The sequence below is a fragment of the Monodelphis domestica genome, chromosome 2, assembly GCF_027887165.1.
Source record: "Monodelphis domestica isolate mMonDom1 chromosome 2, mMonDom1.pri, whole genome shotgun sequence".
Classification (NCBI taxonomy): Eukaryota; Metazoa; Chordata; class Mammalia; order Didelphimorphia; family Didelphidae; genus Monodelphis; species Monodelphis domestica.
Genome location: NC_077228.1, coordinates 109,433,234 through 109,456,741, shown reverse-complemented (window position 1 = coordinate 109,456,741; position 23,508 = coordinate 109,433,234). Strand labels below are relative to the sequence as shown.

Sequence of the window (23,508 nt, the reverse complement as noted above, 5' to 3'; positions counted from 1 at the left end):
ATGACTGTATATATATGTACTAATATGTATAATATACCTGTGTGTGTGTGTGTGTGTGTGTGTGTGTGTGTGTGTGTGTATACCCCTTCTGTTTTAGTATTAGTTCTAAGACAGAAGACTAGGCAGGGTAAAGGGTCAGATTTGAACCTAGGTCCTCCCAACTCCAGGTCTAGTGCTCTATCCACTGTGCAATCTAGCTGCCTCAACTCCCTTTATATTTAAAAATATAAAAGCCCCAGACTCTAAGTCAAAGTCTAATATCCCTTTATATGTGAAAACCCTTTTTGTTCAACATAAATTGGAGATGGAGGATTTGGTGCTGATGTTGATTGTGATAATGAAAAATAGTAACAGGATAACCGCATTTATGTAGCTCTTGAAAGCTTGCAAATTGCCTGTTATCTCAAGTGATCATCTCCAAATCTTAGGAATTATGTGCTATTGACATTCTCAATTGGTTTATGAGAAAGGAGGAAACCTCTATTAAAAATATTGTTCTTAAGTTTTCATGGAGCAATGATAAATGCAGGAGATTATGGGCAACAGTTAGGTCTGTGATAATGCTCTAGTTTTAGTACAGTTTATTAGCTGAGTCCACAAGAGGATTTCGAGGTCTGGGCCTGGAGTTGGGAAGACCTGAGTTCAAATCTGGTCTTGGAGGTTTACTAGCTATGTGACCCTGGACAAGTCACTTTACCTTGTTTGCCTCAGTTTCCTTATCTGTATCTTTGCCAAGAAAACTCCTAATGGGGTCACAAAGAATCTGACATGAAAAACAACTGAATAACAACAAAAATTGTAGTAGTGGGGTTTGTCACATGTCAGTTTATGAAAGATTGAGCTTTGATGCATAATTCTATCCAATCGTGATGTCTTGGTAGGTATTTGGTGCTGAATTATTACAGCCTGCCACGATGTGTGGCACAGTTCCTTCTGTTTTGTTTCAATAGTTGCATTCACAATATACTAAGCACCAGAATTAGGAAGTCTTTAGTTCAAATTTGGCCTCAGACACTCACTTGTGTGACCTTGAGGAGACCACTTAATCACTGTTTTCCTCAGTTTCCTCATATGTAAAATGGGTATATAACAATAGCATCTGTCTTCCTGAATTATTGTGATGATCTATTGAGATAATATTTGTAAAATGCTTTGGGAATCTACAAGTTTTCTATAAATCCTATTATTACCATGATGATGATGACAATGTTTAAATCTGGGCTCCTAAGAATAAGCCTTGTGGGATACTGAAGCCTATGATCCCATAGTTCATAGTGACCCTGAGCACATAGAGTTTCCTCACTCATGTACCTCATTGGCAGGTTTTTGTAAATGTGTGTCCACTCTCCCCAATACATACTGAGTGCATTGACAGAAGTGTTACATATGTTTATAAGTGGATTGTGATGTATTTATTTTTTACATATTTGCTTAAGTATATGAGTACTGGTGTTCATAGTTGATTTGTCCTACTGTTTGTTAACAAAATGCTCACATTTAAGAAAAAAGAATAACCCTTTTGTGATTTTTATTATTATTATAACAGCTACCCATTTTGTTCTAAGAAAAGCAGCTGCATAGAGTGGGGCAGGAGTAAGGACACTCGGGGCTCAGCTCCATCCCTAACTCACTATATCACCTTATCTGGACAAGTCTCTCAATTTTCTGGGTTTCCCTTCTTTTAACTATAAGAATGGATAGAATCAACCCTCCCTTTTAGGGATTCTGTGAAAAGAGAATTGGATAATAGATGTAAATGCATTTCAAATAAAAAAATCCAAAGAAACTTTTAGGATTGTTTCTATTTCTTTTTTTTTTAAACCCTTACCTTCCATCTTGGAGTCAATACTGTGTATTGGCTCCAAGGCAGAAGAGTGGTAAGGGCTAGGCAATGGGGGTCAAGTGACTTGCCTAGGGTCACACAGCTAGGAAGTGGCTAAGGCCAGATTTGAACCTAGGACCTCCCGTCTCTAGGCCTGGTTCTCAATCCACTGAGCTACCCAGCTGCTCCCTGATTGTTTCTATTTCTAAACAAAATCATTTCTACTATGTATAAGGTGGCTGTTTTCCACAATGACCTAGCATTAACCCTTCTGGTCACTTATAAGACTTTTAAAAAGAAAAATCCATCATTACTGGATGACTCAGTGCTTAGAATCAGATAATTTGCCCGGGACTTGTCACAGACTTGGATGGAGGCAGAGCTGTGTTGCAGGGACCCAGGAGTCTGGCCTCCCAGGCGCCGCTGCTCTCCAGACAGCTATTCTGAGCTCAGAGACTAGAGAATCAGCAAAAGCTGAATTCAGGCCAGGTCAGCATCCCCCTCCCCCCTCCCATCATTAGCCATAAAAAGGCTCCAGTGCCATCTATTCTTTGCCTCCCAGCTCTAAGGTCCATGCAATTGATCTCCCCTCTCATCAATCTCCCCTAAGTGCACAGAGCTTGCTGCTTCCCCAGTGAGAGTGACAGGTGACATTTCTAAGGCTGACCCTTCATCACAGGTCCTAGGTGTTATCCGCCAAGCAGAGGATCAGAGATATGTGTTGCCTTTAATACCAAAGTACCATGAGGACGCAGGAAATTGGAGGGGAATGAGATCGGGGTACTTTCCAATTTACTCATGGCTGTATCTATTCTCTGGGTCTAGAATCCATCCAGTATGATGCTCTGAAGTTTGAATTCAGTTCTTTTAGTAAAGAGAGCTTGTTCAGCTGGTAGGTTTGTTTTTTTTATGGTCTCCTTACTCAGGGAAAATGAACAAGGAACAATATGGCTTCCTACCATCTAGTTATGAGGGCCCCTGAGATCATCTGACACGCTAGCCTTGGAGTTAGGAAGACCAGAGTTCATTTGAATTATATATCAGACACTTACTGGCTATGTTACCTTGGAAAAATCACTTAAACTTCTCTCTGACTCAGTTTCCTCATGTTTCAAATGAGGAGATTGGCCTCTGAATCTCCTTATAACTCTGGATCTTTCTATCTCTTCCAAGATGGCTTAACTCAAAACCTCCTTCAATGACTATCAACCCTTCCTAACAAGTTCTTCCTCAAATTCAACCCTAAACTCAGGGTCTCCAACCTGGGGTTTGTGAGATTAAAAAAAATTTTTGATAACTGTATTTTCACATATTTTCATCCATAATCCCATTTCTTTTGCTCAGTTAAAAAGAAGAGGGCCACACAAAAAAGGTCAAGAATTCCTGCCTAAATCCTTTGTGATACAGAATAATATTTCCTTTCTTATTCTTTGTTTGGGAGAAAGTTTAATTTGATGTCTCACAGATCAAATAAAGGGGATCAAAAAGGGGATGAAGAACCTGAAGTCATTCTGACCTGTACACAGGAAAAGTTTAACAGTCTTTATTATTTATTAATTCTTTTCTTCAGTCTTAGAAGTGATGCTAAGTATTAGTTCCAAGGTAAAAGAGAGGTAGAGGCTAAGCAACTGGGGTTAAATGACTTGCCTAGGGTTACACAGTTAGGAATTGTCTGAGGCCAGATTTGAACCCAAGGTCCTTTCAGCTCTAGGCCTGGCTTTCTTTTTCTTTTTCTTTTTTAAAAAACATATTTTTTCTTTTCTTTTTTAAAAAATATCTTTCCATGGTTACATGATTCATGTTTTCTTCCTCCCCTTTTCCTTCCCCCCTCCTGGAGCTGACAAGCAATTCTTCTGAGTTATACATGTATTATCACTCAATACCTATTTCCATATTATTAATTTTTGTAATAGAGTAATCTTTGAAACCAAAACCCCAAATCATATACCCACATAAAGAAGTGATAAATCTTATGTTTTTCTTCTGCATTTCTCCTCCAACCATTCTTTCTCTAGATGTGGATGCATTCTTTCTCATTAGTCCCTCAGGATTGTCCTGGATCACTTGCATTGCTCTTAGTAGCAAGGTCTATCATATTTGATCATCCCACAATATTTCAGTTACTATGTACAATGTTCTCCTGGTTCTGCTCATTTCATTCCATATCAGTTCATGGAGGTCTTCCCAGTTCTTATAGAAATTGAGCAGTTCATCATTCCTTATAGAACAATAGTATTCCATCACCATCATATGCCACAATTTGTTCAGCCATTCCCTAATGGAGGGTCACCCCTTCATTTTCCAATTTTTTTCCAGGTCTGGCTTTCTAACCACTGAGCCATCTAGCTGCCCTATGATTGAATTATTTTAGATGTCATATGCCAGGGGGTAGAGCACAGTGTTGTTATAGTACTGATACACTGTTCTGCCTTTGTATACCCACAGTATTGATTCTAAGATGGAAGGTAAGGGTGAAGGAGACATCATATCACTTACCTTCCAAAGGGTCCCCATTCACTAGCCATTGGACGGTGGGCTTGGGGTTCCCATTGGCCCGACACACCAGCCTCCCATCTTCACCTGGGGCCAGGATAAGATTCTTGGGTTCATCTAGCCAATAGGGGGCGGCTGGAAGGCAAGGACAGCCATAGGCCAGACAGTCAGATGGGTTGGGGAAGGAATAGGAAAATCAAGACAAGAGCTTCTCCAGGGAGCATAGCAACTTTAAGTGCAACTTGGCTCTCCCTGTGCTGACCTGGTCCCACTTTTACTGACAACAGTCAGTCTGCCAACTTTTAGTTAGGGGTCTAGGCGATACGGAATCTTGACTTGGCATGTCTAGGTAGGATAGGATAGATGAATGTGCATCAGGCTGTTCTGGGCCCTTATTTACAAGGTCACCTTGACTCTCCCTAGGTAGTTCCTCAGCTTCCTTTAGGCAGGGCCTCTCTCAGGCCTAAGGAGGCTCTCATCTGGTTTCCTGTTTGCTGCCTCCTTTCACCTTTGGATTTTGCTTGTAATGCTTATGGCACTAATGAGACTAAGACCATGAAGCCAATTATCTTCAAACCAAGAAACACCATACCATGATTAATAGAATACCTTCCTGTACCAAGCCAGCAACTGTGCAAAAGTGGTCCCAAGGGGGCACCGGATAAGGATGTAGATGGCTCAGGACAACCTAATCCTACCACTCTAAGAAACATGCTGAGCCCACAGCTTTCTAAGAGCTGGGAATTCACCGACTTTGTATGGGGAATGAACCTTTGCCCTTTTGCTTTATGAGCTGAGTTAACAATGACATTGACTTTGTCTCTTTCCTAAAAGAAGCACTAACCCATACATACACAGAAAATTGTATGGCAGAGACAACACACCAAAGAACAACAAAATGAAAAAAAAAACTAACAACATGCCAACAGGCTCTGTGGCTGTGATCCAAGTGATGGCAGTGGATCGGGAAATGGTGGAGGGGAATCTGCCTGATGAGGGAAGGAGCCACAGTCATTTTGGAGAATTGGGCATAGGTCCCTCTTTAGGCTGTGGGCCCTATCCTGAGCTGTCAAGGGCTGTGAGCACCTCAGATATGTTTGAGGTAAAGAACAAAGTTGTTCATTGGGGGAATTTTATCAATGCTGTCATGGAGAGAGGGCAGCAGAGTGGTCTGCAGGGACTCTGTGCATCAGGGTGATCAGCATTCCCCAATTATCTCACTCCCAACACCACCCCTACTTTTTGTCTCTGGGTCTTTCTCTTCCTCTTTCACTCTCTGTCTCTCTTTCACACACACACACTAAACAGCCACTCACAGTAGTAAGCAGAGTGATTGCTGGCAGATGGTTACTCAATAGGGCATGGTGTTTTGGGTGGCTCCCCCCCTCCCTCAGGAGGAGGAGGGGTGGTGGTAGCAGTTGGGGCAAGGTTGGGGGGAAGGAGCTGTTGGACAGGCAAAATAACCATAATGAGAAATACACACAACGTACCCTTTACTCTCACCGAGATCGTGTGCCGGATGCTGCCCATCCTGTTGGAGGCCAGACAGAAATATTCCCCAGAGTCTTCCTCTGAGACATTGGTGATACGTAGGGCCTTATTAAAGTTTTCAAATTTGACTTTTCCAGCTGGGAGGTCCCCACCTTTCTTGTACCATGCGATGTCTGGTGCTGGTCTAGGAGGTTCAAACCCATCAGGAGATAAAAGGTGGACAAGTTAATCCCCTTACTGGGGATTCTGAAGGAAGGCTGGATTATATACTACTTCTAAGGTTAAGATTCTGTGATGGCCAAGATTTCTTAAGTGGCTAAAGTAATGAAATGACCCTTCTCTATTCCTTTTTTAGTGGGAACTGAATATTTATTTCGCTATGTAGGATATTATAAAACCTCCAAGGTATTTCAAAAGAATACTTCATTAGGGAGGCATTGGACATCACCAGGCATCATTCACTTAACCTGGGGCAGACCACAGGGTTGGGACTTAGCAGGGGTGAAACATTTAACTAGATGCAGACTTGCCAAAGTATAGGACTCATGGGTCTGGGAAGCCTTGACCCCGTGAGTTGGTGGGGGGCAAGCAGAGGTGAAGCTTTGAATGAGAGTTGGACTTGAGACCCAGCCAGTAGTTACATATTGGAGTTGACTGCCATGTATCAAGGGCAGACCTAGAGGCTGGTTCATTATCAGCAGATCTCATTAGCCTGAAGCTGTGCTATAGATCATCTAAAGATAAGGGATGTCTTATGAGAAGATCCTTGAAATATCTATCTATCTATCTATCTATCTATCTATCTATCTATCTATCTATCTGTCTGTCTGTCTGTCTGTCTATTTATCTGTCTGTCTGCCTATACCTACCTGCCTGCCTACCTGCCTGCCTATCTATCTATCTATCTATCTATCTATCTATCTATCTATCTATCTATCTATCTATCTATCCCTCTATCTATCTTTATATCTATCTGTATGTCTACATGTCTTGCAAATTTTGGTCTACAAAAGTTCATATTATTTTAGTTTTTTTTCCCCTTAGTGACATATAATGTATTTTTCTAAACCTTTATGTTATATCTTAGTCCGTTCTAAGACAGAAGAGTCATAAGGGTTAGGTAATCAGGGTTAAGTGACTTGCCCAGGACTTATAGGTAGGAAGTATAGGAAGTATCTGAGGCCACATCCTCCCAACTCCAGGCCTGGTGTTCTAGCCACTGTGCTACCTAGCTATCTCTCTAATAATGTCTTTTTTTTAGACCCTTACCTTCCATCTTAGGATCAATTCTAAGTATTGGTTCTAAAGCAGAAGAGCACAAAGGACTAGGCAATTTGGGTCAAATGACTTGCCCAGGGTCACACAGTTAGGACATGTCTGAGGCTGCATTTGAACCCAGACCCTTCTGACTCTCAATTCCCTGAGCTACCTAGCTGCTCCCTAATTATGTCTTTTTGAAAAACCCAGCTTCTTTCTTGGATAGGTGAGGAAAGAAAGGGAATATTTGTGCGAAGGCTAGGTGAACATGGAGTAAGAAGAAACTTGGAAATCCCCAGGGATAAAATGAAGTCTGATGGCAGCAGTAGAAACAGCAGAGGTCACAATCCCCAGCAACTCAGGGGTGCTGCTCTGGTATTGAATTAAAAGTAAAGTTAAAAAAAGATAACTCTAGGACTGCATCTAAGCAATGTTGGTAGAACGCTTTCCTGCCTGATATAATTCCTTTAGAATTAGGTTTCCAGTGTTTTGTTTGCTTTGGGTGGGGAGCAAGTGTGCTTCCAATTTGAGTTCCAATTCCAAGAATTAGGTCTCCATTATAGGCAACACAGATACACAGAAAGATTGCATTACATATCCAGGGTGACACAGCAGATGAACATTAAATCAGACAGAATTTCTGACTCTTCTTTCTCTCCTCTTTCCCCAAATAATAGAGCGATGGGGATGTGATAGAGCTCCACAATTCCACTGGAGATTGCTTGGGTTTCTATGTCCAGCTAGATCACTTGGCAAGCTCCAGCATGGGATTTAGCTAGGTCATCATCTCACCTTTAATATCAACTAGAGAGTGAAACCCAGACAAAGGCCCTCTCCCAATCTCTGAACAGAGCCAGGAGGAAGGGTCCAAGTAGACACAAATGGTACATACACCCCTGAGGCGATGCACTCCAGTAGCAAGTCCATGCCCCTCAGCACCATCTGGCTACTCGACGTGCCCAGGGGATACATGAAGCTGGGTGTTCTTTCTGCGACTCCTCGTGCTGAAATAGGTCAAAGTATGCTCATGTTAGTCATCTTGGAAAGTTGAATAGTGGCATAGTTTGGCTGGAAAGAAATCATCATCATGCCCACATCTTCTCCCATCCTAGGAAACTTGGTTCTTGATTTTATTCCAATTAACCTTCTCCCTAGATGTTAGGACACCAAAGGAAGAGAGAGACCCACTAGCCACCCATCTGCCTTTCCATCACACATATGTGGCCCCATGTGCTGATGAAACATGTCATGAAGAATCATCCTCTCATTGTCCAAAACACACCTGTACTCTTCCAAAGGATAAAAGGGAGGGAGCAAGGGAGGGGTATATGTTATGATAAGACCATGCCACAAATAAGCTTAGCCATGTTCTGCAAATCTAGGAACTGGTATGGCATATTCTTACCCGAGCAGCTTGCCCTTCCTCCCAGAGAAAGGAAATGTAAAAGGTCTAAGATACAGATTATACAAAGGACACACACACATAACATGCTCTTTAGGACCCTGGAGACACTGAGCAAGGATAGAGCTTCAAGGACACAGACACAGTCAGAAACACCAGGGGAGAGTTATTAATGGTTTTGCATTGACATGGAGAGTTAATAAGCAGGAATGGCAGGCATCACATCCACTCTGGGACTAAAACTAGTCTGTACGTTTACTAATGGCTTTAGAAGGGGGTGGAAGTGAGAGGAGAGTGTTAATTAAAAATAAGATGATGAGGAAGGGGGTGTGAGGCAAGATAGCCATTCCCTTGGAGAATATGATTTACTATTCATCTGAGCTCAGAAACAGCTTCCATATTAATATGATTCTGAAATTAATGAAATGGCTTTTTGTTGTGTGGCTATTTTAAGGACCAAATGACTGAAAACTTTCTGGGGGGCTTTCAGGAACAGTATCCCAAAGAATGGATGGTGAGATGAATGGTGGGGAGACCTCAGAGGTGGATGCTCAAATCAGAAGAGTCTATACACTACTTTACTTGGTCTAGGCCTCTCTTACCATAACTTTTTTGTGAAGGACTGTGATGAGAAAGTTTTCTAAAAGAAGTGGGACAGATGGCATAATGACACCTCCCAACCATGAGTCACAAATCAGAAAATAAAAAGTGGGGAAGACACTGATCTCAGACCACCCATTGGAGCTGGGGCATTAGGGGGGGGCATGGCACAGAGCTGACCTTTTTGGCGGGAGATGCAGCTTAATGAACTCCATCTTGGGCTGCCAGGGGCTGTGAACTCCTCAGAGATTTGTGAGATGAAGAAAAAAGTTGTTCATTGGGAAGGATTTAATCAATGTTGTCATGGAGAGGGGGCAAGGTGGTCTTTAGGGACCCTCTGCACCTGGGTAATTGGCATTCCCTAATCAGAAAAGGGACTGAAGTAATTTGTTATCCTGGACTGTCCTTGTCTGAAACCAGTGGGGACTCCTAGCCAAAGACACTCCAAGTCTCTCCCAGCCCCAGTCTAATGGGAATGAACATGGACACACTGGGAGGTGGACTGTCCTGGGGTAAAGAATGAAAACTTCCAAAGTAATCATAGAGAGAGAGGGAATAAACCCATCATGGGAGAAATATTCCATGGCAGTTGTTTTGTTTCTCCCTTTGTCAAAGAAAGACAAAGGAAGAGAATGATTTGAGTTTACATAAACTATTGGGGGGCAGAGATCATCTTCTTCCATGTTCTCACAGCACCTCACAGTTCAAAGTGTCTAGAAACCCTTCACAGAGGCTCTGAAACAGATCAAGTTGGACCCCAAAGAAACCAGGTTGTGGGTGAAGAAGAGATTTGCGTTCCATACTGGAAGCACATTCCTTTTTGAGCCTATGGGTGATTGTGGCCATTAGATGGATAACTGTGAGGCCACGGATGAGCTTGGGAAAAGTTGAAGCACATATGTGGTGGGTTGGATGTGGGGAAAGTATTTCACACTCATTGGGCTGATAGATGATGACAAGGATGACAGCAATAAGCAAGATAAAATACTGAAATGCTTCTAATGTTGCCTTATGGGCACTCCTTCACCACCTCCAATTCACATAAGATTTTCCTCTATTTAGTGTCAATTATTCTCTCCATCCCTATCAGATCTCTATCCCATGAGATACTCTTGAAAGGTATCTCACTCATCAAAATACTCACATTCACGCATACACTAAAAGGACCTCTACAGTGAGTTAATCCATTACGTTGTTAATTGGTTATTACTTACATAAGCAACATTTTGATTTTCAGCACCCGTTCCTTCAGAAGTGGGGACACTAACAACCCCAGAAGGCTTTCACTCCTGTCCATTGCCACTGAATCCTCAGCCCATTCATCATGATGGTATAAGATCAAAGGTGTTTTTAGGAAGAGCAGAATTTCAGAGCAGAAAGGGGACTCTGGCTTCAGGATATGTGAGGTCTCACATGAGGAGGCCAGCAGGCTTCTCAAAGACTAGATTGGAAATTCTCTCCAGGTAAGAGGTTGTAACCATGGAAAATTTGTGACTTTCTGATGATGACTAAGAAATAGGAATGCACATACATTTGACCAGAAAAGAATTAAGAATGAAAAGAGAAATTATGACCGGTAGTCAACTGCAGTAGGAGAGATTTGGGGATGATTCCAGGAAGCATAACCCAACTGATGGTTTTGGAAGTCACTGGAACCAAAGATATTGGTTTCAAGTGTCCTTTAGACTAGAGGCTACAGATAATTATCTTATTTTTTCAAATCTTACATTCTGTCTTAAAATCAATACTATGTATTGGTTCCAAGAAAGAAGAGTGATAAGGACTAGGCAATAAGTGCTAAGTGCCTTGCCCAGGGTCACACAACTAGAAAGTATCTGAGGTCAGATTTGAATCCAGGACCTCCCATCTCTAGGTCTGGGTCTCAATCCACTAAGCCACCTAGCTGTCCCCTGTTAATTGTCTTATCACTTCAAGAAGGTATCCTTTTTTTTTCTGTCTGAGGGCTGTCTCATCTTGAGCAGACCAAACTCTCCTCTAAGACTTAATAGACAATATTTCTCAGGCCAAAATTTTACCACTCAATGCTTTAATGCTTTAATGAAGAGGTTGAGGTAGCTTGGTTCTAAAGGAGCCATAGTCTGTTACCAAGTCCATACTTGGAGCCTTTCTAGCTTTCAAGACCTCAAAGTTACTGCCATGCCACCATCAGCCATCAGAATGGGACTTGGACAGAGGCAGTGTCACATAACACTTACAAAACAATTGGAGTACTGATGAGGAAAGAGAGGTAATTTCTAGGACTGAATAGTTCACCTGTAGTCAAAGGCTTAAAAACATGGATGTACATTATACTCCAATAATATGTGGATCACTCTACATGACTTCTGTTCTCTCTCTGGTTTCATCTCAATAGCAATATGGCTAGCATTAGTGTGACGGCATATCCAAAGGGCTGTGTGCAGAAACACTAGAGGCAAAAGTTTGGAGGTGCAAATGGCTCCTTTTTGTACTAACAGAGTAACATTTTCAGGGAAGAGTATATTGAAAATAATAGCTAAAAGGGATATCCTGGCCAGGCCTACTCTGTAGCAACTTCTCCAGCCAATCAGAGACATCTTGCAACTAAAAAGTAAAAGACCAAGTAGGAGAACCATTTGGATAGAATGAGCCTAGCTTCCTTCCTTCCTTCCTCTAAAGTGTTCTTTAACCATGCATAATTCTCATTCCCTTGGCTAAGATTCAACCAATTCTGGCTGGTTCTTGAGCAAACTTGAGCAGTAAAGAGGAGCCAGTGTGGATTAGAAAGCCTTCCAGTGTGTGAAAGGGCATTCATATTTTTGTCCCTAGAGGACACAGAGGACTCAGAGAGATATCATAGGGGAAGATTATGGAGCTAATTAAAGGATGAGAGGATAAGATCTTGGGGAAGGAATAAGATCACAGACCAGAAAATGAAGGGAAAGGACCTTAGAGGTCATCTAGTCCAAGTCTTTCATTTTACAAAGGATGAAATGTGATCAATTGCAGCTGGAGGGATTTGGGTGAAACTCTAGGAACAGAGCCAATGGTCTGGGAAACCACTGGAGGGAGCCAGCATTACCTCCATCTCTGAACAAGTGGAAGCATTGAGGGATTTACATTATCTATGATCAGCATTTTTTGTGATGAATAGGGCACTATCTCCTTCATGCCACCTATCCAGGAATGGCTAGGGTAAGCCTAATAGTAAGAGAAGAAATCCAGTGATTCCTAGATACCTATTCCAGCTATACAGGATTGTATCCTATTGTCTGGGTAACCTTTCCTGATCTTCAGGGTTGGAGGGCTTTTACTACTAAAGTCCTTGGTGTTGTCAAATGGTCCAATATCAGAAACTGATAGGATTTTATCAGTGAAAATGATATTAAAGAAGCAAAAAGCCATCCGTTTTGCTGCTGTGTTCTCAGGACCATGGGGCCTTTTCATCTGACTTGCAGCTGAAATCTTCCCTGTGGGTTGTTCCATTATATTATAAGCTCCTTGTGGGCAGAGGTTGTCTTTCTTTTTCTTATTTTTATCTCCAGCCTTTAGTAACAGTACTTGGTGCACAGTAGGCACTTAATAAACGTTAAATGAATTGAATTGTTGTCTCCCCCATTAGAATGTGAGCTTTTTGAGAGCAGAGATTCTTTCTTTTGGATTTGTATCCCCAACATTTGGTAGGGTGTTTTGCATCAGCGTGCTTAATAAATGCTTTTTGCCATTCATTCATTCATTCATTCACCTATGTATTCATTTAATGACACCTAACTCATCATCTCAGGGAATTCTATGGTCCTTCATGCTGCAGCTTAAATATTTATCACTTTATCTGGTCCTTAGCAAGGGTGGAAAGGACAAAGGCAGAATCCTGTGTATCATGGGCAGGAAGGTCTTAAGGTATCCCTCAGTCTTTTTTCTTCCAGCTGTGCATAACCTTTTTGTCCTCCACAGATCTTGTCCTCACATCTCTTACCTATCTGTTTCTCTCCTCCCATTCTCCTTTAAAAAAATCCTAACTCCCATCTTAGAATTAATGCCAGGTATTGTTTCTAAGGCAGAAGAGTGGTAACAGTTAGGCAATGGGGGTCAAGCCCAGAGTTACACAGCTAAAAACTGTCTGAAGTCAGATTTGAACCCAGGACCTCCTATCTCCAGGCTTGGCACTCAGCTCACTGAGTCACCAAGCTGCCCCCCAATCCCTGAATAAATTATACATCTGAATTATATGTATATATATGATGTATAATATATATTATACATTAGACTCTCTATAGCAAATAACTAACATCTATATAGCATTAACATTTTTTCAAAGCACTTTATCTCATTTGAGCCTTACAATAACCCTATAATTAAGGTCCAATAGGTATTGTCCCATTGTACAGAGGAATAACTGAGACTCAGGAAGGTTAGATGACTTGTCAGTGGCTGCATACTTAGTAACTAGTTAGAACCCAGCTCTTACTAGGTTCTGATCTAGGACTCAATCTATGCCATACTCCAAGACAACTTCTTCCTGGGGGTATTTCTGGATTCCTTTTGGTCAATGCCAAGGCATGTGTGTAGGGAACACAAACTTCAATATTTGTTGAAATAAAATGTAATTGGAAGAAATCTGCCCCTTACTATGAATAAATAATGGAATAGAAAAAGAAAAAAGAAAAGCAGAGATGACTTAGGATTTTCCAAACCACTGCTTTCTTATTAACTTAGCTCATCATGAATTCCCTATACTCAAATACACGTCTGACTATTGGAAAGTGGTATTGCCCCTTTCCGGGGTATGTGTCCCCCAATACTATATTCACTGTTTTTTCTTTATAACATCATCAGTATCTTTTATAGTTGAACTTATTTAAAGAAATAAAATGAACCAACCTTACCTGCTGCCCTAGAATTGATACTAAGTATTGGTTCCAATATTAGAAGAACAGTAAAGGTTGGACAACTGGAGTTAAGTGAATTGCCTAGGGTCATAGAGCCAGGATATTTTTGAGGCCAGATTTGAACCTAGAACCTCCTGATCTCCAGGCCTGGAACTATCCACCAAGCCACCTAGCTGCCCCTGTTAGACTCACTCTTAACCATCTTGTGTCAAGCACAAAATTCAAACTCTATGCTGGTACCTGTGAATGAGTGACTTTGTACTATTCCTTCCAACACCAGATTGTGATCCTTTCTCCTGCTTGCCTTCTGTGTTGTGGGTGAAAGAATGCAGAGGAGTCAAAACAAACTTATCATAATTCCTTTTTAAAAACAACAACAAACAAACTACTCAAGGCACATATCCAGCTGATGGGATTGGTAAGTTAATAACATCTTTTTTATAAGTGCACCTTTGGGCAGTTGTTATTTTCTAAAATGAAGGGGCTGGATTGAATGGTATCTTAGTGACTCTCATCTTATGTTTCAACTATCAAATATATTATTCTAAGTCTTATTCAAAAAAAGCTCTGGGCCTTGCCAATGTTCAAGGAGCAGCCGAGACAATGACTGTTGGTTACATCATCTCTCAAAAACACTCAATATCCAAGCTTCTGAAGACAAAGTCTGACTATATTTCCTGCTTCCTTCTATAGTACTACAACTCTCTTGGGCAAAACCTCAATAGAGCTGGAACTATTTGGTGATAAGCCAGGGGTACCACCTCTCTTTCCCCCACTGTAGCCCCCCAACCACTGTTTATATTAGCACATCACAGTACTGACACTTCCAATCTAATTCAAGTCCACAATAACACCCCCAGGGAGTCTGCAGCTTGACTTGAGCTTCTGAGCTATAATTGATGAGTGGGGGCCAGCTGCTTCTCTAGAGCTCAGATAAATGCGCTTCCTTTTCCCATTCAAGGAAAAGAAGAAATCGCTGAGCCTCCAAGGGAGTGATTTATGAGTGGAAATAACCCATCACCTTTCTTTCTAGGTTGATGAACCATTTATATGTTGAGATAAAGGAATAGGGCTTATTGTAGAATATCATGGGATATTTGAGAATAGGGTCTTTAGTAATTATATAATCTAGGGCCTCTCAACCTGAGGTTCATGAACTTTTTATTATTTTTACTGTGATAAATATTAAAAGGCAGCTAAGTGGCACAGTGGATAGAGTGCTAAATCTGGAGTCAGGAAGACTCAACTGCCTGAGTTCAAGTCTAGTCTTAGACACTCACTAGCTCTATGACCCTGGGTAAATCACTTTACTCTCTTTGTTTCACTTTTCTCATCTATAAAATGAGCTAGAAAAAGACATGCCAAATCACTCCACAAAAAAGGTTAAAAAGTCTTCATCTAATTGAACTCTTGCTTTTTATAGATGAGACTGAGACCCAGAAAGAAGCAGATTGCTCAGGATCTCACAGATAGCAAATGAGAAGTAGGATTGAAATTCATATCTGTCCTCCATATGTGTGTGTGTGTGTGTGTGTGTGTGTGTGTGTGTGTGTGTGTAAGACTTCCTGAATTCTGAGTAGTTCCCCTCAATTCTCTATTACCTCTACTAACAGAAGAAAGAAAAGACATGGTTAATATAAAACAATGGAAAATTTAACTTTATCCAATTTTAACTTGGGAATGAACTCAGAAACAGACCTGAAACCTTGGTACATAGTCTCCCTGCTTGGTCTTTCTCTGGATAGGCATAGGAGCTAGTTATGAGTGGGTTACGAATTGACCCCAAGTCACCACAAATAATCTACAAAGCAAATCCATTTCTAGATAGCCACAAGGGTTACATATACTACAAAACTTTCTGGGCTTTCTAATGACTAGCAAAAGTCAAATTCCTTCTCTCTTCTTTGGACTCCTGAGGACTGATAGACTCTCAGGTCTTCCCAAAGAAACAAGGCAAACACTTGCCATAAACCCATAAGTTTCCACAGAACTCTTCTAGAAGCTTGTGTAAACACTGTCCTGGTTTGAAGAACTCCTAAAGTACAAGCCTTTGATGACTGATCTGATTTAGGGTCACTGTACTACCATCCAATATCCCTCACGTTCCTAACCCTGCTAAATAAAACATATAAATGCATTTCCCAAAGGGAAGCATTTTGGCGTGGGCATCTGGGCACCCTTAGCCTACAGAGGTTACAAAGAGTTGTCAGTGGGTTAGGCAAACTCGGATTAGCACAGGTGTAGTTACAGTCTCACAGACTCACCACTGTACATGTCAGTGTGATTTCTTAAGGATGAATCATTATGGGCATGGTCTGCAATAAATAAAAGAGTGTGAGAAAATAAGAAGCAACAGAGAAATCCTGGGCAGTATACAGGAGGAGGGAGAACAGAAATGAAAAGCCATAAAAAAACAACCAGCAGCAAGAACCAAAGCACTTGAGTCTCTTGCAAAGGAAAGGAATGAAAAAAAGTTCATAGAAGAAGAGTTTTGGGGTACTGAATAAGCAATGCAACTCAGCCCAAAAAGGTGGGGGGGGAGTGAAGGAAAGCAAAATTCTGCAAGAGATGGAGATAATAAAAAATAATAACAAATGGAACATTGACCATCAGCACAGGACTCCATGTTCTCTGAAATAATTTACGCAAAGTTGACATATGATGCACAAAACAGGCCAGGTGTCACTGTACCCATTTCACAGATGAGGACATTTGGGCTCGAGGAGGTAAGCAGCTTGCCCAGAATCAACATACTAATGGCATGGTCCAGTGGATTTGCATTCTAAAGCTTGAGTTCAAGTACTAGCTCTTCTATTTATGAAGAAGAAAGCTTGGGATAAGTCCTTGAATAGTACCTCAGTTTTCTCATTTATAAAAAGAGGATAATGAAAAATATTGGAAACTGTTTTTACATGTAACTGGGGGGAAATAAAAAAAATTAAAAGGGGATAAAATGTTTGAACTACCTATTTCATAGTATTGTGGGGAGCATATGAGATGTATGTGAAAATGGATCATAACTTTAGAGGTGGAAGGGACTTTAGACTCCCTCACTTTACAAATGAGGCAACTAGGGTTAAGAGACTTGTCCAGGGCTACAAGCTGGTAAATATCTGAGGCAGGTTTTAAACTAAGGTCTTCTTGACTCTCAAATCCAGTGTTCCACCCATTGTACCACCTAGTCACCTTATGTGTTTTGTAATTATAATGTGCTCCATGGATATAAGCTATTATTATTATATTATAATATATAATGATATATATTATGTACTATGTAACATTATATAAATATCATATAATTGTAGTATAATTATTATAATAATTATTAGACTATTTTCAAGTCAAGAAACTGATGCTATTTTCCTTTTAATAAGTAATAATAATGATAATAGCTAATATTTATATAGCCCTTTAAGGTTTGCTTCTTACAAATGTTATCTCTTTTGATCCTACTAACAACCCTCTGAAATAGGTGCTAATATCATCTCCATTTTAGAGATGAGAAAACTGGGGTTGAGAGAAGTTGTGACTTGCCCAGGGTCACACAGCTCGAGTTTGAGGCAGACTATGAATGAACATCATCTTGACTCCAAGGTCAGCGCTCCATTCACTGACCACCTAGCCACCTCTAAGATATAAATAAAGTCTTCTGTTCGTGGGAAACTGGCCTGCGGGTTCCTCATAGACAGCCAATGATAAAGGATAAAAGCCTAAATGGGCAGGTGGTAGTGGGAAGAGACATAATAGTTCTATCAGATTAAGACGAAGGCCAGAGATGATGGGGAAGTAGTGGTGATAGAAATGGAGAAACCCCTTTTTAATTAGTAAGAGATAAAGAATAATCAGCCCAGTATCAACAGTGGCCCCAAGATCCCTTGGAAACATCCACCAATCCCTTGATGACGGAGGACTTAAGGAGGGCACCCCAGTCATCTTCTGAGCATAGCTGCTTCCAGAGAGAGGACTCTTGTCAGCAAGCTCTCCCTGCTAAAGGACTGTCCAATATTTCACCAATAATTTTCCCAAGTCCTGGGGATAAGGGAACTTGGGCTTTAAAAGTAGGGAGATGGGGGCAACTGGGTGGCTCAGTGGATGGAGAACCAGGCCTAAAGACAAGAGGTCCTAGGTTCAAATCTGATCTCAGACACTTCCTAGATGTATGAGCCTGGGCAAGCTATTTGACCCCAATTGCCTAACCTTTACTGTTCTGCCTTGAAACCAATACATAGTACTGTAAAAATTAAATTATATCTCTAATAATAAAAGGGACATCAGACTGTAAGGGGTAAATTTAGGGTTGAGACTGAATGTAAAAATTATTGGTCATCAAGGATTTAATTCCTCAAATCCCAAATGAAACACTCAAGTCAGAATGGAATTTTATGGTGTTTTAATTACAATAGGAGGAAGAAATTAAGAAAGAGAGAGAGAGTTCTATCTGGAACTCAAACCTGGAGGATCTCCCTCAGACAATTTCCTTGAGACAGTCACATGGTGAGTGATAAGATTGACTCCCTTTTCCCTTGACTCTCAGGGGAGGCCCCTTGGCCAAGGCCTTGAACTTGCTTGGCTCAGCCTGAGCCCGACCAGTTTAAATTAACTCCTTTTCCTCTCTCTCTCTTTCTTATAATTTCTTCCTCCTATTGTAATTAAAACACCATAAAATTCCATTCTGACTTGAGAGTTTCATTTGGGATTTGAGGAATTAAATCTTTGGTGACTAATAAATTTTACATTCAGTCTCAACCCTAAATTTACCCCTTACAGTACTGATGCTAAAATGGAAGGTAAGGGTTAAAAAAATGGGGAGAAACTTGGGGGAAGGTTGGGAGTAGGGTTGTGGGTGCCAAGTTCTGGTCTGAGAAATGTTTACAAATGAAGTCCTAGATTCAAGAGCCAAGACTGTCTAGAGCAAAAAGGGATTCACTTAGGATAAAACAAGAGCAAAGACCTGGCTTCCAATGAACCAACCAACCCAGTTTGCTTTTGTTTGGAACTAGGATGGCTTTCTGGCCCCAGGGCTCCAGACAGGCTCTCCAACCCTCCTCAGAGACAGGACCATAAAAGTCCTTTGGAAGAGGGTAGGGAAGTCATACAATGACCCTAAATGTCCTTTTTGCCACTAACTCTGCCTTGGATACTGGCTTCACATTTCCACAGTAGCCAGGGGAGCTGGGGAGGAGGAAGGGGCACAGACTAGCCAAATCGCCATCCCTGAGAATCCAGGAACACAGTCTTGGGCCAGAAGGGGCAGAGAGGTGCGCCAGAAGATTTGCATATTTGAATTGAGATCAAAATCCCATTACAACTAACTTTAATAGGGATATCTCTACTCTTTCATTATCTTGGGATTTTGTTGTATGAAAATACTCTTCAAAAATAAATGAGTAGGGGTCAGCTAAGTGGCTCTATGGATTGGGAGTCAGACCTAGAGATGGGAAGTTCTGGGTTCAAATGTGACCACAGACACTTCCAAGTTATTGTGACCCTGGGCAAGTCACTTAATTGCCTAGCTCTTACTGTTCTACCTTAAAACATAGTATTGATTCTAAGATAAAAGATAAGGGAAGGCAGGAAGAAAGAAAAAAAGAAAGAAATATATGGGCAAGGGTATTAGGGCTTTGGAAGCTTTTCACTATATGAAGTTATTCTGTTGAATGAGATTTGTAATAAAGTAGTCAACCGGTATTAATTAGTCTGATCTGGAAGAAGTTCCTGAAGCTTTTTTTTTTTTTGAATCCTAACCTTCTGTCTTAGAGTCAGTACTGTATATTGATTCCAAGGCAGACAAATAATAAGGGCTAGATAATGGGGGTCAAGTGACTTGCCCAGGGTTACCCAGCTAGAAAGTATCTGAGGTCAAATTTGAACCCAGGATCTCAAGTCTCTTGGCCTGGCTCTCAATCCCCTGAGCTACCCAGTTGCCTCCTCCCCTGCCTTTTTAAACCCCTTACTTTCTATTAATTTTTTTTAAATAATTTTTTTCAGTTACATGTATAAATAATTTTTGATAACTGTTTTCTGACATATTAGGATTTAAAACCCTCCCCCCCTCCTGTAAGGTGGTATATAGTCTGTTATAGGTTATACCAGTATATGGCATCAGTTCTAAGACAGAGGTGCAAGGGGCTAGGCAAAAGGAGTTAAGCAACTTGCTCAGGGTCACATAGCTAGGAAGTATCCAAGGTCATATTTGAACCCAGGCCCTCTTGATTCCAGTTCTGGTTCTCTATCCACTATGCCCCCTACCTGTCCAATTCCTGAAGCTTAATAGGGGAAACTCAGATCAATTTCTCTGAGCTTTAAGTTCTATCAAAAACTCATCCAACAGCTATTTATTAAAATTTGCCGTGTGCAGAGCTTGGGAATAGACTGTGTGGGCCACAGATAACAAAGCTTAGGTAGGACACAGTCCCTGCCCTCCTTTGGCTTCCAGACTAGTAGTGACATTGCCTAATTCACACCCAGAAGTGGGGAATACAGAAGAGTCAGGGTGTATGATTTGTTATTGTAAGGTGCTCCAGGAATGTTAAGTTATTACTATTATTAGACTATTTTCAAGTCAAGAAACTTAGACTATTTTCCTTTTAAAATAATAATAATGACAATGACAATCATAGAAGCATTCATGAAACAGTTAAAGGTTTGCCAGGGATGGCTGCATGTCTGAGGTCCAGGAAGGACAATCTGCAGAAGTTCTCACTCCTGGCCAATGAACACCTTCCTATTTTTAGGACTCCATTTTAGGACATCCATTTCTTAGGGAGAAAACAGGGATCAGCATTCATTGCTCTGCATTTAATGTACAATCCCTGAAACACATGCAAGAGACCAGAAGTTTCTGAGAGTGTCCTTGCTAAAAAATCAGACAGCAGTAGTGTGTCTCTGGGCTGAATGGGGCTGGACCAAGAACAAACCTGCATGGATCTGCATGAGCAAATTGGTTTTCTTTAAGCTTCTTGCATTCCAAAGTAAAAAAAAATGTGTTTGGACTTACTGTGCCCTTTCTTCTTTCTACTGCTGCAGGTAACCAAATATTGACTGAGATGAGAGGCTCTCTCTACAAATACAAATCTATGAGCCTGTGGGTTGAAATGGTCCCTTTGAGCTCTTCCCTTCTCCCTTGCCAACTCCGTGCCCCTCTGCCTTTGTTTTAAAGGGCTGAGAAAATTCTGTTCTTTAAAAAATTCTTAACTTTCAAATCCAAAGCAGGCAATAGCTGAGATTGTCTGGATAATGACACCCAAACCTGTCCTCAGCAACACTCCAGGAAGCTGGACAAATCTCCCAGCCAGAGCAGGAAGGAGGAAATTCCAATGCCCTCGTATGTGGGATGGGGCATCCCCTTTGATATTCTGGTTCTAAAGCTAGTTTCTTCTTAGCAGCTAAATTCTACTGAGGAATGGCTAAATCACCCATTCCTGATTACATTTTGTATTCTTCACTTCTTCTTTTGCCTTCTTAAGTCAATATGCTGGGGGGATTTCTTTGGCACCACTGGAGTGATTCCCTCTATTCCCTTTCCTCCATGCAGGTGGGTTCCCTCCCACTCTCTCTGGGCCATTTGGCTGATAAATGAAAATTTAAAAGTCAAAAGAAAAAAGGATTTAATATTCTTAATTTAATGCATTTAGCCCATCACACGTTTTCTTTTCAGGTACTAAAAACAAGGCTTTTGTCTTCTATTACACCAGCAGACAGGAGTGCAGTTGACTATAGTGACTCAACCTATGTCTACCTACATTGTCTCATGGCTGCCAGGCTGATCTCTACCTTCCTGGAGTCACTCACTTGTCCTAAACATATTGCATTGTCCTCCTTGGTTCTGCCAGTTGGTGGGGGCTTCCCTGGCATGGGCTCTGGAGGCATTTTAGACAACCCAGATTTCTTCTCTGGGGAGAGGCTTCTTCCTGAACTTGGCAGAAGGAGGGGGAAAATGGGGAGGGAAGAACATGTAGGGAATAGAATACTGAGGCTGGGAAATAAACCCAGAGAATCACTGCAAAACTATTCTTGGATCATGGCAACCCCAAGAATCCTCCAGTTCAAGGGCAATTTCCCAAAATGCTGTGGTTGTTTTAACAGCCTCCATTGAAATTTGACTTGATTCCTTCTACTACTACCCACTTAGCTCTCCCCAGTGGCACACAGTAAGTACAGTGACATACCTGAAGATTTTCAGAATGGCATGATTGACTACACCATCAAGCCACACAGCACTGTGGCAGGGATAAACAAAGAAGACTGAGAGAAAGAGAGGGAAGGAGGGCCAGGTACTAGACAGTGAGGGGTCAGGACAGAGAGAAAGGGAAGATTAAGGGTAGAATAAAGAAGACAGAGAAGAGCACAGACTGAGAGGCAAGGAATAGGAATTGAGTAGGTGACAGGAGGGACAGGAAGAGTCAGATGAGCTCAGAACAAGGAAGCCATCAGTTCTGGCTTCTCACTAAAGGCAGAGGTCCCCAGTACACTTCTTTGTTTGTTTCCAGGAAAGAAAGAGATGAAGGAAAAGAAACAAGAGCCCCAAACTGTGAGTCCTCCAAACCCAGTCAGGGGAGTGGCTTAGTAGACAGTCTCTCACCCACCTCCTCTCTTGGCAGCCTCACAAGCAACCATCTTGACTCAAGGAAGCAGAGACAATTAGCATTACTCTTCTACAAACCTGTGGAAATTACTCCTTCTTCTCCCCCTGCCTTCTTCTCTGACTCCCCCAGGCTCCTTTCTATTCAGAGTTTAGTCATAGAATAGATTATTCACAATCTGGACAACTTCAGTGCTCCAGGGACTCTCCCAAGAAGGAGAGCTCACGAAATCCAGTCTTGGATGGGTGGGTAGAGGAAGCAAACCTTTGAAGATCCACTGTGTCAAAGCTTTAACACTAGACCAACTTTTCCTTGTCACTCAGCATGTCCCTAGGCTGCCTTCCCTTAGGGAATGCAGAGTGTTTTAGATTAACTAAATAGAACTGGGCAGAAAAAACTATAGTGCTGGTGGCAGTGATGGAGAGAAGGATGATGCAATCCCAACCAAATTTAAAAGGACTTCTGATCATCAAAAATTGACTGGATCAGTTTTTGGCTAGATATCAAGCTTATGTTGGTGATGCCAGGTGACAACTTAGCAAAAGGTTAAAGCTCAACTTCAACTTTGAGTCAGCATTTGCTGTTCTCAGGGCAGATAAAGCAGTTCTTTATGGCCGAATATGGGAAGCCCCCAGGAAGACCCACTAAAAAGAATCATGGGGGCCAGAGAGATCCATATGGCCTGATTGGAACCCCATCCTTTCTTCCCCCACATGTTCAAGTCTTTGCCCTGGACCCTGAGTCATACTTACTGGTGAGGACCTTGAGTATGAATGGGTTTTTCTGCTGGATGGTGTGTGTAAAGTGGAAGCGGGCATTACAGCTGTAGTCAGTCTTTGCATCCTGAAGCATCACATTAGAGAAATACAGATCTCCATTCTGGCCTTGGGAGACACGCTTGTCCTGGTTGATAGGCTCCATGGCTAAAATAAGAAAGGGTTAGAAGGTATTTAGCATAGGTTCTCTCCATCCCAACTAGGCAGCTGCTGAACC

General features: G+C 41.5%; 1 protein-coding gene across 9 annotated transcripts in view; it reads right to left on the bottom strand.

Annotated features, from left to right (window-relative positions):
- Positions 1-23,508, bottom strand: part of NFASC (neurofascin) — a 258,666-nt gene that overhangs the window by 65,546 nt on the left and 169,612 nt on the right. For all 9 annotated transcript variants that reach the window (XM_007481242.2, XM_056815787.1, XM_056815788.1 and 6 more), the window contains 4 exons: positions 23,268-23,438; positions 7,956-8,067; positions 5,806-5,990; positions 4,319-4,450 (listed from right to left, as the gene is read on the bottom strand). In XM_007481242.2, coding sequence (XP_007481304.2) covers positions 4,319-4,450; positions 5,806-5,990; positions 7,956-8,067; positions 23,268-23,438 — 600 coding nt within the window. The remainder of the gene's footprint in view (positions 1-4,318; positions 4,451-5,805; positions 5,991-7,955; positions 8,068-23,267; positions 23,439-23,508) is intronic.